The sequence below is a fragment of the Melanotaenia boesemani genome, chromosome 20 (genome assembly GCF_017639745.1).
Source record: "Melanotaenia boesemani isolate fMelBoe1 chromosome 20, fMelBoe1.pri, whole genome shotgun sequence".
NCBI lineage: Eukaryota > Metazoa > Chordata > Actinopteri > Atheriniformes > Melanotaeniidae > Melanotaenia > Melanotaenia boesemani.
In genome coordinates this window covers 10,425,120-10,439,113 of record NC_055701.1, presented here as the reverse complement: position 1 = coordinate 10,439,113, position 13,994 = coordinate 10,425,120, and the positions used below count along the sequence as shown (strand labels likewise).

The window sequence follows — 13,994 nt, the reverse complement described above, 5'->3', positions numbered from 1 at the left end:
TCAGGCACGCTCCACATACCAAGTCCCTCTTTTCCAGGAGGACAGAGGAGCAAGAAAGAGAGTGAAATTAGAGTGAGCTAAGACTCTTGTAAAAATCTGAAAAATCTATTATCAGCCATATTAAACAAAACAAACTGGTTGAAACATTTTTAAACAGTTGATTTCTTTATTCGGTCATGCATGCACAAGGAGGAGATACAAAGACATTTTAAGGATTGTAGTTTTAGTGACTAGACAAGTGAAATGCAAATGAATCACTCATTTTTTGCCATTTTGAGATTCTTTGTTCTTTGTATTACAATTCTAGCCAACAAAATGAGTCTAGTGTAGAGTAAAGTAGATTAGTGCAATTAGCATATTAGTGTTTGATGTTTAATTTAAATCATATAGCAGATGATCCATATGATATCAGAGTAAACAAAGATGCTAATTAGCTAGCATACATGAGTATAATACAGACGTCTTCAGCAGACTATTGAAGAAGTAATGAAATTTTCTTTTTCTCCTTCATTTTTTGCGTATAATCCTTGTCAGCCATGTCACAGTTGCTCCAACACCACCCCCAATGCCAGCTCCAATGCTGGCCACAATGGCAGAGGCGGTCGCTGACAGACCAGCAGCACCTGCAGAGAAAAACAAAACATTGTAAATGGGTGTAAATACTGAACAGTTTAAATACTTAATATTAACATTGAAAAGATGTCACTGTAGCCACATATTTAGGACTCATTAAGTTCCACTATGTGTTGTTGTGTTATTTAAGCAAAAAATAATAAAGAGTTGAACTTTTTTTAGGAATAACAGTGAACAGACTCCACTGCTTGTTGCATAGACTCCAGAAAATGTTAAAATTTCTCTGAGATTCTGGTCCATGTCGACATAATTGCTTTACATCCTTTCATGAGGTGCTTAGTGAATTCAAAATACCTGCAGACTGCAAAATAGCCACCACACTTCCTGCTGCTATTCCTCCACCATTAGCAAGGGCTGCAGATGACATCATGCCTGCAGCATAGGAGCCGGCTGCTATCCCAGCTGAGGTGAAACCAGCTGCCCCTAGAGCAACTGGAGCTAGGGCCACTGCCCCTGCTGCTCCCACTGCTCCTACTGCACATGTACAGGATGAGAAATATTTGACATTAATGTGCGTTACAAATCTGATTAAGCACAGGTGACTCAACAGGGTGTTTTCCATTTAACATCCTGAGTCATCCTGGGTGTTCAACAAAAAGCAAAACAAAGCACAAGTGGTTGAGATTAAAAATAAAAAACACAAAAGCAGCACTGGCTGCATCGGTCAGCTTGTTGGCGATTTGCTCCAGCAAGTAGTGCTTCTCTGATAAAGAGAGGTCTGACCGAATATTCATCTATGGGCAAAAAAGAGGAGATAAAAATTTAAATAATTGTTTTTCTCCAGCCAAACACTATCAGTGTACAATCATGCTAGTCATTCATGACAAACTGGCTGCTGTAGTAGGCTGGAAAATTCCACTGGCATAGACACAAATAAAAAAAAATAGGAAATCGCTATGGTGTTTGGGTATTTTTTTTACAACCTGCTTTTGATCATCATCAGACGGAGACAGGACAATGGAGCAAACAAGCAAAAATATCACTAGTTACCCTAATACCCGATAATCTGGAGCCCCAGTTTGTTTGCTACTGTTTCTGAAGGCTTTTGTCTTGATCGCAACAATAAATCGCACATTAGAAAATCCTACCTGCTCCTGCTGTGATGGCAGCAACTGCTCCTGAAACACAACATGGAAACCAAACAGCCAAACAAAAAACATTATACTTGGTACATCTGTGAATATGTATGTTCAAAATGAGAATTATACTCTAAGAAATCCCAATATACTGACCGGGACCCATAGTTTCCTGTAGTCGTCTGGTTTACTGAGGAGGAGCTGATGATGACGATGATGATGCTGACTTACACAGAAACGAAACTAACTGCTGCTGCATTCAAGTACATAAGAAATAACAATACTAAACTCGATTCTAGTCTCATCATATTTTTAACAATTATTATGTTCTTTGATTGAGTGTTAGACGACAGTAGTCAACACATAAAAATAACTTCTTACTCCTGTTTAACTTCAAGGGATATTTCATTACTACATTAACGCAGTGGATACACAACGTGGGGAATAAGCCTATCTGTTTTAGTTATGTCGCTTTGAAACTCCGTAACAGTTAAGCAGTTTTCTCAAAGTAATAAACATTAACTAAAATACCCCAAAAGAACTAAGTCATGCAAATTAACGTCGTTTACAATTTAAGCTGCCTTTTAAATGTCGATTAAAAAATAAGTTGAGAAATATTACCAGAACTGCCAACTTTAAAACCTTCTTTTAAAAACCTCCTGAATTATGTTGAAAATTCCGAGCTGTCAGTTGTATATGAATGCAGCACAAAAGACGGCCTAAATCCAAATCGGAATATTTGGATTTTAAATAAAATACACTTAAAATAATTAAAATAATTTAAATTAAAATAAAAGTTAGTCATTTCTTCAAGTTGACATTGTTAGCAGTTACTCATTAATTCAGCTAATAACAAAACCAATATTTACCTTTCTAAATAACCGTTTCCCGTTTCTCTTTATTATTACTTAAAAAAACTGAACTTATAAGTGAGAGTTAAATAACATTTATCATCTAAAAATGACAACCAACGGCCTTTTGTTGTGTAGGACTTGATCACATGGTATGGTTTGCGCATGCGCAAGATGTTGACAGCAGATGGAGAGAAAATGCCCACTGCCATGATGCCCGTGTAGCGCAGCAAAGCTACAAACCGGTTCTGTTTGCCGCAGAAACCACAGACTGTCCATCATCACTCATCTGCAGCTGCATGTCGCAGTCTGATACGAGGGGGACGATGTCTGTGGCGAATGCGAAACACACTGTTCTGAATCCGGTAAGAGGCTTAATAATAACGGAGTCTACACCAGCCGTCGCTGTTTGCATGATTCAGTGCTCCAAATAATCTCATGCAGCTTCTAATACAGCCGCTGTGTTGTCAGTATTAGTTTATATTCTGCCTGAACAAGGAGCAGGGAGGCTATCTGACTTTAAGTAGCAGTTCTGCTTTAATTCAGTCTTTTTAACATCACCTCTCGATCTCAGGTGATCCCATATACTGGACCCATAGCCGGAGGCCTGCACCCAGGGGAGATCATCATTATCCAGGGTACTGTGCCCCCAGATGCTGACAGGTAGGCTTTCATAAAACGAGAGAAATGACCGGAGGTAGTCCAATTCAGTGGATTTGTAGAATTTGATCAGATTTGTTTAATCTTTAAAACGTAAAATAACTTTTAGAAGTTTTCGCTGTAGGGGTACAAATTTCAGGGCATATTAAAAAAGAACCACAACAAAATGAGAAAAAAATATAAGCATGACAACTGGAGGATTTGATTTATTTTAGCTCAAATATGACAAATATGTGTAGAAAGTTACCTACGTATCCCATAAATCTCTGTCTTGCAGGTACTGTGAATTATTCGGCATTCCTTTTATATATTTTTATTTTTCTCCCATTGTGATTACCTGTGTCTCATTTTGATGATTTTTGCATGATTTTTATTTTTTCTAGCTGAATTTTGTTTAGGAAGAATCTCTCCTCGTTTAGTTTGTTTGCAGTCACTTTGCACCACATCATTGTGTTTTTATTTATTTTTGCGTTCTCCCTTTTCCCATTTGCTTGTCCTATTTTTCCTGTTTTTGGTTTGGTTGCTTTTAATCTGATTTTTGCTTCGTTTTGTTACCAGTCAAACTCTGGGGTCGTTGTGTTTCACAAATAGGTTATTTTGTGTGACATTTGGATGATTTTATATTTGTTTCTGTTGTTAAACCATAGTAATATCTTATATTGACTGCTTTGTGTCTCATATGCATCTCCTAAATTACCTCTGTATGTTTCCTTTTTTTAAAAAAAAAAAACTTTTAACTTCTAATAACATTTTGCTCCCTCTGTGTAAGTCTGTAGTTAATGGAATTACCAAAACCCTGTAAAACATGAAATGAACCTGGATCTATCCAGTTCCAGTGCAATCATCTGGTCTCCCTCTCTCTGCAGCTTTCAGGTCGACCTGTCGAGTGGCTGCAGCACCAAACCGCGCTCTGATGTCGCCCTCCATTTCAGCCCTAACTTCAAAGGCTCGCCCTGTGTGGTGTGTAACTCCCTGCTGCAGGAGAACTGGGGCAAAGTGGAGACCCTCCACCAGCTGCCCTACAAACGGGGTGCGCCCTTTGAGACCATCATCCTGGTGAATGAAGATGTCTTCAAGGTAAATGAATCCATCATCAGCATTAGAAAGCCTGTGCAGCACCTGAAGGTTTTAACCGGACTGAAAATATGGCGGTTGCTAACTAAGCCTCCTTCTCCTGCAGGTGGCAGTAAACGGCACTCACCTGCTGGAATATAAGCACAGAATCCCTCTGAACAGGGTCGACACTTTTTCTATTTCTGGGAACGTCAGGGTCCACGCTATTGGCTACATCCCAAACTCAGTAAGTGTGTTCCCATCTTTATTTTATTTTATTTAAATTTCTGTTGAATCATCTAAATGTGTTTGTGCTGTCTCTTTTCTCTTTCTTAGGCAATATATTCAGAATCAGGTGACCTGGTGAGTTTTCTTTATGCATCATCCTCACAAAACTGCTCAGCTTAGGAGTTTTTAGTATCTTGTGTTGCCATTAAAACTGGATAACATGTTTATTGGACTGGATTTATTGGACCAATGTTATTGGACTTGGGTTATTCAGCAAGCTGCATTCAGGCCACGTAAAGAACAGTTCGTATAACTTGTCAGCTGTTTTGGTTACTTAGTTGTCACTAAAATAACTGCTGAGATCTGTAAGATGAACAAGAGTCTAGCTTTTTTGTTTACATGTAATGTGCTCAAATAATACAATAAAATGAAACAAATACATATTTAGAGCCTTTTTGTCATTTCAGAGCCTCCCTTACAAAGGCAGTATACTTAAAGGACTGAGTCCAGGACAGCACATCACAATAAAGGGACAGGTCAGCTTGTATCCCCACAGGTAAAGTGGTACAGATTTAATGGATCCTGATCTAATAAAAACAACCACAGATGGGTGACTAATTAAAGGAAAAATCATCAGATACTGAGGGTATCTGTTGGCTCTGTTGAACTAAAAGCAGGAATTTTATTGGTAGGTAAGAGACACTTAAAATCTAAATTGTTCCTAGTGATCACCTTTATCCTATGTTGAAATATTTCTGTCCTAAAGGAAGTGGTGTCTTCCAGGTTGACATTGCCTCCCTCTACAGGACAGAAAAGGTCACTGAATAGTTTATAAAACCAGATCTGAGAGTTTTTACTGAAACCTCCAGCACAAACATTGAACTACCCCAGAATTGTGAAACATTTTCAAGGCCCACTGAGGCTGTTTTAGACAGCGAACAGCGTCACTATTTGTTTTTTCCTTTAACCTGTCTGCGTTTGTTTTATACTAATATCCTTCACAGTTTAAGCTTAGATGTTAACTTTTATTTACCTTAAATCCAGTTTTACAGTGAACCTTTGCAACAGCAAGTCAGAGAACATCGCTCTCCACCTAAACCCCCGCATGAAGTCCAGCGTGTTCATCAGGAACTCATACCTGAGTGAATCCTGGGGTCAGGAGGAACGGGAGCTGCCCTTCTTTCCCTTCTCACCAGGAGAATACTTCGAGGTAAGAACCACCTTCCGCTTTTTCTGAAGAAACTTCGGTTTTCAGTTTTCCCACCTGTGTGATCTGGGTTGCTTCATTAGTCTTTTTTTTCTCTCTCAGATCCTCCTCCTCTGTCAGCCCCATCAGTTCAAGCTGGCAGTGAACGGCTCCCACTTGTTTGACTTCAGGCATCGAGTGCAGGACCTGAGTAGCATCGACCAGCTGGAGATCATGGGAGACCTGGAGCTCACCGATGTGAAACTGTGGTAACTCATTAAGGAGTTACCAGAGGTGCAGATACTGTTAGACTGTGGTTATCAGTGCTAAATTAGCTTTGCTACAGTGACCCAGACGATGGATGCTGAACATGGAAGAATCTGTGCTGGTCAGAAATGCACTACATTTTAAGCTAGCCTAGCACTGACCAAAGGCCATGGACAGACGCTACCATGGAGGGAAATGGGTTATCTTTTCAGCTCTGACTTGAGGGTTGATGCATGACAGAAAGCATCAGGCTGGGAGTCTTCATGACTGTTTACAGCTACAAGTTAAGGTCAGTTTTGATAAAGTCTTTAGTGCATCTCTGCTGTGGTTCAGCCTGAATATGTAAAACAGAACATATATATTAATGTTTATCTCTTTAAATACTGGCTTGGCTTATATGTTAATAAGAAAGTCAGTAAACCCAATGAATGAATTGATGCTCAATGCTGAATAATTTACAGCTAAAAGATTCAGAGCATTTCTCATTTTTACACCATAATTTGTACAGAAACACTCAGATTTTCTCTAAAGTTTTCATTTTCATTCCTCTGCATTCATTTCATGCACTTAAATTAAGAATGAAGTGGAGCAGCAGAATTCAAATTTTAGTCCAGGGTATATCAAATTAAATCTAATTTATAAAGCATTTTTAATACAAAAGCACTTTTAATAGCACAAACTGCTCTACATAAAAACACATCTGATCATAATCTTATTTACTCTCACAAACACACAAACACACACAACAAGCAGTCACCCTCCCCTCCTTCTGTCTCTTCTACTGAATATTATGGAAATAAACATCTGGCTTGACACTAATGTGAGGAAACAATATCTTGTGGATCCGTTCACACCAGGAGCCAGACCACCAAAGACCACAGGCCACCATCACAGAAAACCACCAAGATCAGGACAGGCAGAGGTCTGCCAGGGTGCAGGACCCCCAGCCACCCAGACGAGGGTGATCCCCCAATATACAGAGACCAGTGCAGTCCAAAATATACATCGTTTGCCTTTTCTGCTGTTAAGAAAAAATGTATGGAAAATATCCCTCATGTAACATACTTTAATAATAAATGAATGTGCTATTGATTTTTGTTTCTATTGTTTGTCAGCACATCCAGAAATATTTTATATTAATTTTGGGTAAGTGACAGAAAAAGAAAACAGGTTCTGTAACTAACTCGTCTCTCATTGTTTGGCAAGTGTATTGAATATCAAATAAAGCTGCAGTTAGTTGCAGTACACATGCTCCACCACAAGGTGGTAGAAGAGGATTGATTTTTCACCAGCCTCTTTGCTTGTAGAGACACCTACACAATGTTACTTTTAATAGAAATTACTGGAAACTGCTTCTTTTAGTACATTTTGTTCAAAGACAGAGGTCTTACCAGGACATCTGTCAGGATGAATGGGACACTAAAGTGTTTGGAGAACTTTGTGCATCCTAGATGTTCAAAAATATTCATTAGACAGGCTTGTTTTTAATCTGTTCTTGTTCAATGACCACAGGCAAGTCACAAGATAAACTTTAAAGCAAATATTATGAACACATGACACACACATTATTCCTTCAATATAAATGCACTGGAATCTGATAAAAAGTTGGTGCTTTATTAATATCCACAGGAAATATAGTTTCTAAGAGTTGTAATAACCATTATACAGTACAAGTCTCTTTTATTTTACATAGAAAAAGCAAGATGATATGCAACATGAAGACAGCAACCATTGCACTGCTAAGAGTCCAAGACAAAAAAAAAAAAAAAAAAAAAGAGGCAGAACACACGATCCAATCAGGAACAGGCAAATCAGATCCAGTCTGTTTAACAAAAAATAATCTGTCAGACTTCTTGATCCGTTAGCAGTCACTCAGACTTCTCTCACCGTTTTTGCTCAAAATGGCTTACAGACACGTGCCACTTCGAAAAGGCACACTTCCCCCGCCCCCCGTTTTTTTTTTTCCTTTTTTTTTGATTCCAAAAGATAACTGGTTATTCTTCCCTTGACGTTTAAGAAAAAAAAATAGTTTGTCTTAAGTTGTCATACAGACACCTGGAACCATCTCATCAGTTCCAGCAAACAGGTTTGGCAACACAATGGCTGAGGACAACTGGTTTCATTGTTCTGTCGGTTTCCATGTGGTTTCTAGCAGCTGCAGCCTGTAACTCAAATGGGAGTCAGCTGATCCAAAAGTGGCACAGGAGAATTTTATGTCTTCAGGAAGGGTGGGCGGGGGTATGAAAGGGTATATATCCCATAGTCAGACAGAGCTGAGCTTCACCAGTCCCCTAACAGAGTCCTCGTGTAGTGAGTCTTGGCTGACTGGGTTGTAGAACCCGGCCTGTATGGTGTGGCTGTGGCCCACAGGGCTACCGCAGTGAAGCATACCCGGTGGCGATGGCACTTCCTCTGGGGTGAGAAAGTGGTGGTGGGCCACTTGCTCCTGGAGGGGGTGGGTATGGTTGTGTGTGTGGCTGTGTCCGTGGACTGGCATCATGTCGGTAGCTTCGTGGCAGCTGAGGCTGGGGGTGGACGTCGGAGGCGTGGGCTGGCCGAGGGGGAGTGAGGTGCATGGGCCGACCAGGGTGAGTGAGGCACGGCCAGGGAGAGACGCTCCGTTTTCGGGGGAGGCCGTTAGGATGACGGGCTCACTGTTCTGCTGCTGGAGGAGGGGTGTGGCGGCAGCCTGTAAAACGAATTTGGTGCTCTGAATGCACTGGTCTTGGTCACACTGAGAGAAAGCAGCAGGAAGCAGGAGAAAGAGGACAACACAGGAGGGGAGAAGGAAGGCAAAGCAAGAGATAAGGTGCCAGAGGGGAAGGGGGGAAGGAGGTGAGTGAGCATTGAGAATTAGATGGAGGGTGAAACAGAATGAAAAAAACAGAATGAAGCAAAGAAGGGATAAGTGATTGGATAAGAGGGAGAAAATGAGAAATAGATGTTAGTACCCTTTTTAGAACAGACACAAAGAACCAACACAAACCCAAGAATTTGCTCCAGTAGAAACAACATTGTAGTCACTTGGCAAAGCTAAAAATACAAAGCTATTATATTACTGTTTCGTGGCCTATTGATCACTATTGAATTACTTTAGAGTGGAAATTATGCATCTAAAACTGGAGCAGGGTAACTGGGTTAGGATGTGGTGAGCTGTAGTACCATACATCGGCTAGAGGGAGATTAGCCTGGACCCCAGCAGGCCACTAGAGAATTCATGTGTAAAAAGACCCCTTACAGATTAAAAACCACAAGTTGTATGAAAGTGACAGGAATTAAGAAGAAGTACTGCGATGACCCCTTCCACCTCAAAGCGCTCCTGCAGTGACTGAAACGAAGCACAAATATTTGGCCGTGGCATCTCACCTTTCTGTCTCAGTCTCACTGACCTAAAAAGAAGATTACAGGTGTGACTTAAACAGAAGTTGAGTTGCCTTTGTCAGCAGAAAAGATGCCGCTATTATCAATCCTTTTACCAGCAGGTTGTTAAAAAGCCTAAACTGAGTGAACGAAATGGCAAAGATCCTTGATTGCTTCTTTGTTCGCAGAATGCAACACATCATGCTTTTTTTTCCACTACTCTATGGACCACTGGGCTTTAAAAAATGAGCTAAACTGACCGAGCACCTTCCCCCACCTACAGCAGAGTAAAGAACATCGAGTGCACAGATCATCCTCAGAGAGAGAGAGAGGGTAATGGGAAGTGTTTTGGTTGGCAGACGCGTGGCGATGATGACACAACAAGCCGAAAGATGACAAAATTAAGCTTCTATTTACATTTTATACACACTCTTAACCTTACAACTTAACTGTACAATTCAGTTTGACAAGGTGACAACAGTAGACATTAACCACTGCATGTAATTAATCATAAGAAATACAATCAAAATAAGAATAAAAATGATAAGATACATAGTTATAGGCTGCAGCCCTACTTTCAAGATATTTTTGATTCAAACTACTGCAGCCTGTACTCCCAAGATGAATCCAGTTACAAGTTGGGATATTACAACATAACCCAGCCTGTCATGAATCAGGTGAAAGACAAGTTGCACTTTGTTGAGCTATTTTAAGTCAGGAAAAAACATGAAAACTAATTTTTCTAACCAACCTTTAATTTCAATAAAACAACAAGAGCTCTTATGAATAAAACCAGTCCTAGAACAACAAAACCAAGCTGGGCATCATGGGAGACAGAAACCAACATGTAGCTGGGGGAAGTGAAGAGTGGGTGGTGAAACTGAAATCTAGGCTGTGGGCTGTCAGGCTCACATCACTCACTGTGCCATGATCAGCGAGGAAAGGGCGGATGATAACTCCGCTCTCTGGGTGTGAGAGGAAGCGGAAGAAACAGAGGAAGTGGGAAGGATTAATATAGAAATATTTACAGAGCTTAATTCTAACTGCATGTCATGACCTTTAGAATTAGCTTTATGTGTTTATGAAAAGACTTTTTTGTGTTATTGAATTAAAAAACGACTGTTTCTCTGTTTGTACTGCATACACCATAAAAGAAATGAGTGGAATTAAATCCAGCTGCAACCAACAATCAGCATGATGAAACTACTGATTCATCTGACATTTGAGGCATTCTTATTATAACTGACTCATCGCTTAATGCAAGACATTTCAGAAAACAATGAAAATGCACGTCTTTCACATCCTGTGATCACAGAAATGTTTTCAGTACAACATCCAAAAGTAAAAATTGATGTTACATGTTAAAAACACTGAAAACGTGAACACTCAAAAACCATCTGCATCAACTGATCCTTTAACTTAGGGGAAAATGATGACGGCTGTCAGACAAAGACGTCCTTATCTCCCCCCACCGAGTCAAATCCAAGGCTTTGTTATCAAGGTGTAACATGACTTCATATTGTGCGCCGTTACCATGGCAACAGCTTGAAAGGATTCTGCATACCAGGCTGTCGATTTAAGCCTCATCACAGACAAAACACATCACATGAAAGCAGGAGCTTTCATCGTTCAACTATCAATAGAAACATCTCAAACGGTGAGCAAGAAACAGAAGCTCGGTGTGCAAAACACACAAACTTGTAATGTAACTAAAAATATTACTGAAGACACAAATGGGATTGTTTACATGGTCCAGCATGTACAGCTGAGTGCAGTATGCAGATAACCAGCCTGTGATTAGTACAAGAGGACAACTCTAGCTGCTAATCGTGACAGCCATAGCAAACACATGGTAGTTATTCCTGAAGGTGCTAATGTAGGGGAATGCTTCTATGGCTTTCAGCCTGATGGGCTGGTTTGTTCATGACATCAAGACAGAGATGACATTCATTTTTGACATCTCAGTGAGAACAAGCAAATATGAGGTTGAGTTTGTGTGAGATCAAGGGCGCACTGGGAGGCTAACAGTGACTGATGTGTAGTAGCTGTGTGAGAAGGGTTTAAATCTAGCATGTAATGTGTGAGGTAAACACTAAACAACAGAAGGATGGTTGCTTCAGTTCACACACCAGGGAAACACTGCCGTCAGTGTGGCGTCTTTACAACGCTAACTATTCTCTCATGGACTGAGACTCAGCTTCACACTGCAGGAAATCTTAGAGCACTTTCGAACTGTAAAACCGAATATTAATGAGCCTGACCTTTTTTCTACACATTCGTTTTTGGGGGTTGCTTGCAATGTGACACGGAAACATTTATTCTACACATTCAAAGCATAACAACCAAAAATATCCGCTGCAGCCTCAGCTCCAGCACGCATACAAGACTCTTTAATTTAGAGGCAATGTGGAGCGACACATGCACAACAGACAACATCGCTGATGTGCACACTGCAATCCAGATCAAAGCCATCAATTTCAGTAGTGATAAAGCACTGAGTGAATTTACTTTCCCAGATCTAAAACTGCACCAATATGTGACTCTTCAGGATGCCAGAAAACTTCAAAATGAAACGGCTGATCGAGAAAGTCTGGCCTCTTCTGGGTTTTACTCTCAGATCCACAGCTAAGTTATAAAAAGTCAGTAAAAATAACAATAGTTCACGTTTACCACTGCAGCCATGAACAAATACACACAATGTCTATAGATTCAACTCCTCAATCTGACTGAGTTTGTGCAAGCTGAGTTTCTGTTACTGGCATGTGAACAAAAGACAACATCTGGAGAGTGACTGTTAGACTGCTGTGAAAAATGCTTTGTCACTGTGCGGCCCTGCTGGAGACACAGCATGGCCCGGGGTGACACTCGGTCAAACAGCACGGCAGCAGGGCCACCAAGTACTAGAGAACCTAAAAACATGACCTCTAGTACTTTTATGAATTCTAAAACAATTTTTATAGCATCTCTGCTCTGTAATTTGTGGAAAACTAATCCCTTTGTGAAAAATTCAGCCATTAGTGATGGGATGCCACGATTTTTTTTTTCCTTGGTACAATTTTTGTCAGAAATAATTACGATCTTACAATTATTGTGTAAATTCACAAACAATCCTTATAGGTCTTGTATTTTATTTTATAGTTATATTTATATCTTTAACATCAACAAAATAATAAAAGTAAATAAAAGCTGAAAAGTAAAGTAACAATAAAATCTAATTCCAGCCAAATCCTCTCTGCTTTGCAGAAAATAAATAAATACTATAATAACTCGGGATATATCTTCGAGAAAACCGATGGAAAAGGCAACAGGACCTCTACCTGGCCATGGGAGACCTTGTTCTCTAAACTACATTATAAAAATGTTTTTGAACCTTTCTTTTCTACTGAAGTAGAGAATTTGGAAACACAGTAGAAAACATCCAGCTGTCCTTTAGCAGAAAAGCTACTGTTTGAAATACAAAAGCAGCGAAAATGAATAAACAAAAGCATATATCTGCAGTTAAATGCTGTTTTTTCTACCAACCATTGCAGAGTGGAAAAGGCAACAACCTCATTCTGATTCAATCATGAGCAGCAAAACTATCCATCAAAAGAGACTTTTTTTTTTATGTTTTCTCATCATTATCATTTCAGTTACATTAGGTAGACATTAACATAATACTGTGCTTTTACCTTTACTTTAGCAAGCTAAGCTGGTGAGTATCCTTGAAGAGGTGACACATATTGTTTAATTTTTTCCTGTCATAGCGTCCTGCACAATGACACCTTGGTCATTGTTTTTCTGTAACCAAAGAAATCTGACAAGGATGACTTAATCTGTTTGTTTAGAGGGAATAATTCTTCCGTACTTTCTCACGAACACGGATGAAAAACAAAGCAACAGAAGGTGGATGTCGTGTTGCTCTGATTTGCTGATATGGTTCAGACATAATCTTCATCAAAATGATGATATTAAGGAATATTCCCCAATTAATTAATTATGGTATTTAATACTATGATTAATTGTGAAATCGAGTAATCATGGCATCCCTATTGCTGACAACAAGAATGAAGATTATTACCTGACTTCAATAAAAGCAACAGTTTCTATGAAGGAGAAAATAACCGTGGTCCTTAAATAAGCTGAAAATGATCATAATTACATGTACACCACTCATGCTGACTCAGTTTAGCATTTTTACTTTAATAAACAAAACCCGGACACACGTCACTTCAGAATCTTACCATGTGGCTTTGTTGCGACTGGGTGGCCCCATACATAGTGATGCCATTAGTTGGTGGTGCCAGCTGTGGTGTGTCTGATTGGATAAAGCCCCGTCTATCAATGAGACTAATACGAGAAAAAATAGACAAAGAAGTTATTAACATTATGCAGCAAATGTTACAAATACAGATGAATTTTTTAAAAAAGCTAACAGGTTGGACTTTTTAGATTTTGACTATCAACAATAAGCTAACACTTCCAGGTGAGGTCAATCTCACTGTAGACTGCAATGGTCTAAATGACCTTGTGTTTCAGTGTTACCACACTGTAAATACTTTGGTGCAGTGTTTTGTGCACAAACCCCATTATTCAAGTCTTGACCAGGAAGGAGATATAGGTAGTGCAGACGCTCATATTTCCACTCACACAAACCCATAAAATCACAACTTGGTAATAAATCACTGCGACCCTGCAGTG

General features: G+C 39.6%; 3 protein-coding genes across 10 annotated transcripts in view; 1 reads left to right on the top strand and 2 right to left on the bottom strand.

Annotated features, from left to right (window-relative positions):
• Positions 1–146: 146 nt before the first annotated feature.
• LOC121631283 (interferon alpha-inducible protein 27-like protein 2A) lies at positions 147–2,711 on the bottom strand. 4 transcript variants are annotated; one of them, XM_041972082.1, is made up of 6 exons: positions 2,579–2,703; positions 1,866–1,962; positions 1,722–1,751; positions 928–1,107; positions 485–623; positions 147–434 (listed from the first exon to the last, which is right to left on the bottom strand). In XM_041972082.1, exons 2-5 carry the CDS (start codon positions 1,873–1,875, stop codon positions 508–510), a joined length of 336 nt encoding a protein of 111 aa, XP_041828016.1. In that variant the 5' UTR covers positions 1,876–1,962; positions 2,579–2,703; the 3' UTR covers positions 147–434; positions 485–507. The 4 variants fall into 4 exon arrangements, with proteins under 4 accessions (XP_041828016.1, XP_041828019.1, XP_041828015.1 ...); XM_041972085.1 differs by having other exon boundaries at positions 147–623; positions 928–1,089; positions 2,579–2,711; XM_041972081.1 differs by having other exon boundaries at positions 147–623; positions 2,579–2,701.
• A 45-nt stretch (positions 2,712–2,756) lies between these two features.
• Positions 2,757–7,046, top strand: LOC121631282 (galectin-8-like). Its single transcript, XM_041972080.1, has 8 exons — positions 2,757–2,925; positions 3,135–3,223; positions 4,087–4,297; positions 4,401–4,520; positions 4,610–4,636; positions 4,969–5,057; positions 5,546–5,711; positions 5,811–7,046. Exons 1-8 carry the CDS (start codon positions 2,860–2,862, stop codon positions 5,958–5,960), a joined length of 918 nt encoding a protein of 305 aa, XP_041828014.1. The 5' UTR covers positions 2,757–2,859; the 3' UTR covers positions 5,961–7,046.
• Positions 7,047–7,554: 508 nt separating this feature from the next.
• LOC121630984 (palmitoyltransferase ZDHHC14-like) overlaps positions 7,555–13,994 on the bottom strand; it is a 53,560-nt gene continuing 47,120 nt past the window's right edge. For 3 of the 5 annotated variants that reach the window (XM_041971562.1, XM_041971564.1, XM_041971563.1), the window contains exons 9-10: positions 13,538–13,643; positions 7,555–8,688 (exon numbers count right to left, since the gene is read on the bottom strand). In XM_041971562.1, the coding sequence (XP_041827496.1) occupies positions 8,218–8,688; positions 13,538–13,643 (577 nt within the window). In that variant the 3' untranslated portion in view covers positions 7,555–8,217. Of the gene's footprint in view, positions 8,689–9,320; positions 9,344–13,537; positions 13,644–13,994 lie in introns of all 5 variants that reach the window. The other 2 variants (XM_041971566.1, XM_041971565.1) reach the window with 2 other exon arrangements.

Bases quoted from the DNA above. Each gene is read 5' to 3' on its own strand.
- LOC121631283 (XM_041972082.1), bottom strand. The intron at 1,108-1,721 runs GTAGGATTTTCT...GTACATGTGCAG, and splicing joins TGCCATCACAGCAGGAGCAG to TAGGAGCAGTGGGAGCAGCA. The intron at 624-927 runs GTATTTTGAATT...TTTTCTCTGCAG, and splicing joins GGCTATTTTGCAGTCTGCAG to GTGCTGCTGGTCTGTCAGCG.
- LOC121631282 (XM_041972080.1), top strand. From the start codon at position 2,860: ATGTCGCAGTCTGATACGAGGGGGACGATGTCTGTGGCGAATGCGAAA. The intron at 2,926-3,134 runs GTAAGAGGCTTA...TCTCGATCTCAG, and splicing joins AACACACTGTTCTGAATCCG to GTGATCCCATATACTGGACC. The intron at 4,521-4,609 runs GTAAGTGTGTTC...TCTCTTTCTTAG, and splicing joins TTGGCTACATCCCAAACTCA to GCAATATATTCAGAATCAGG.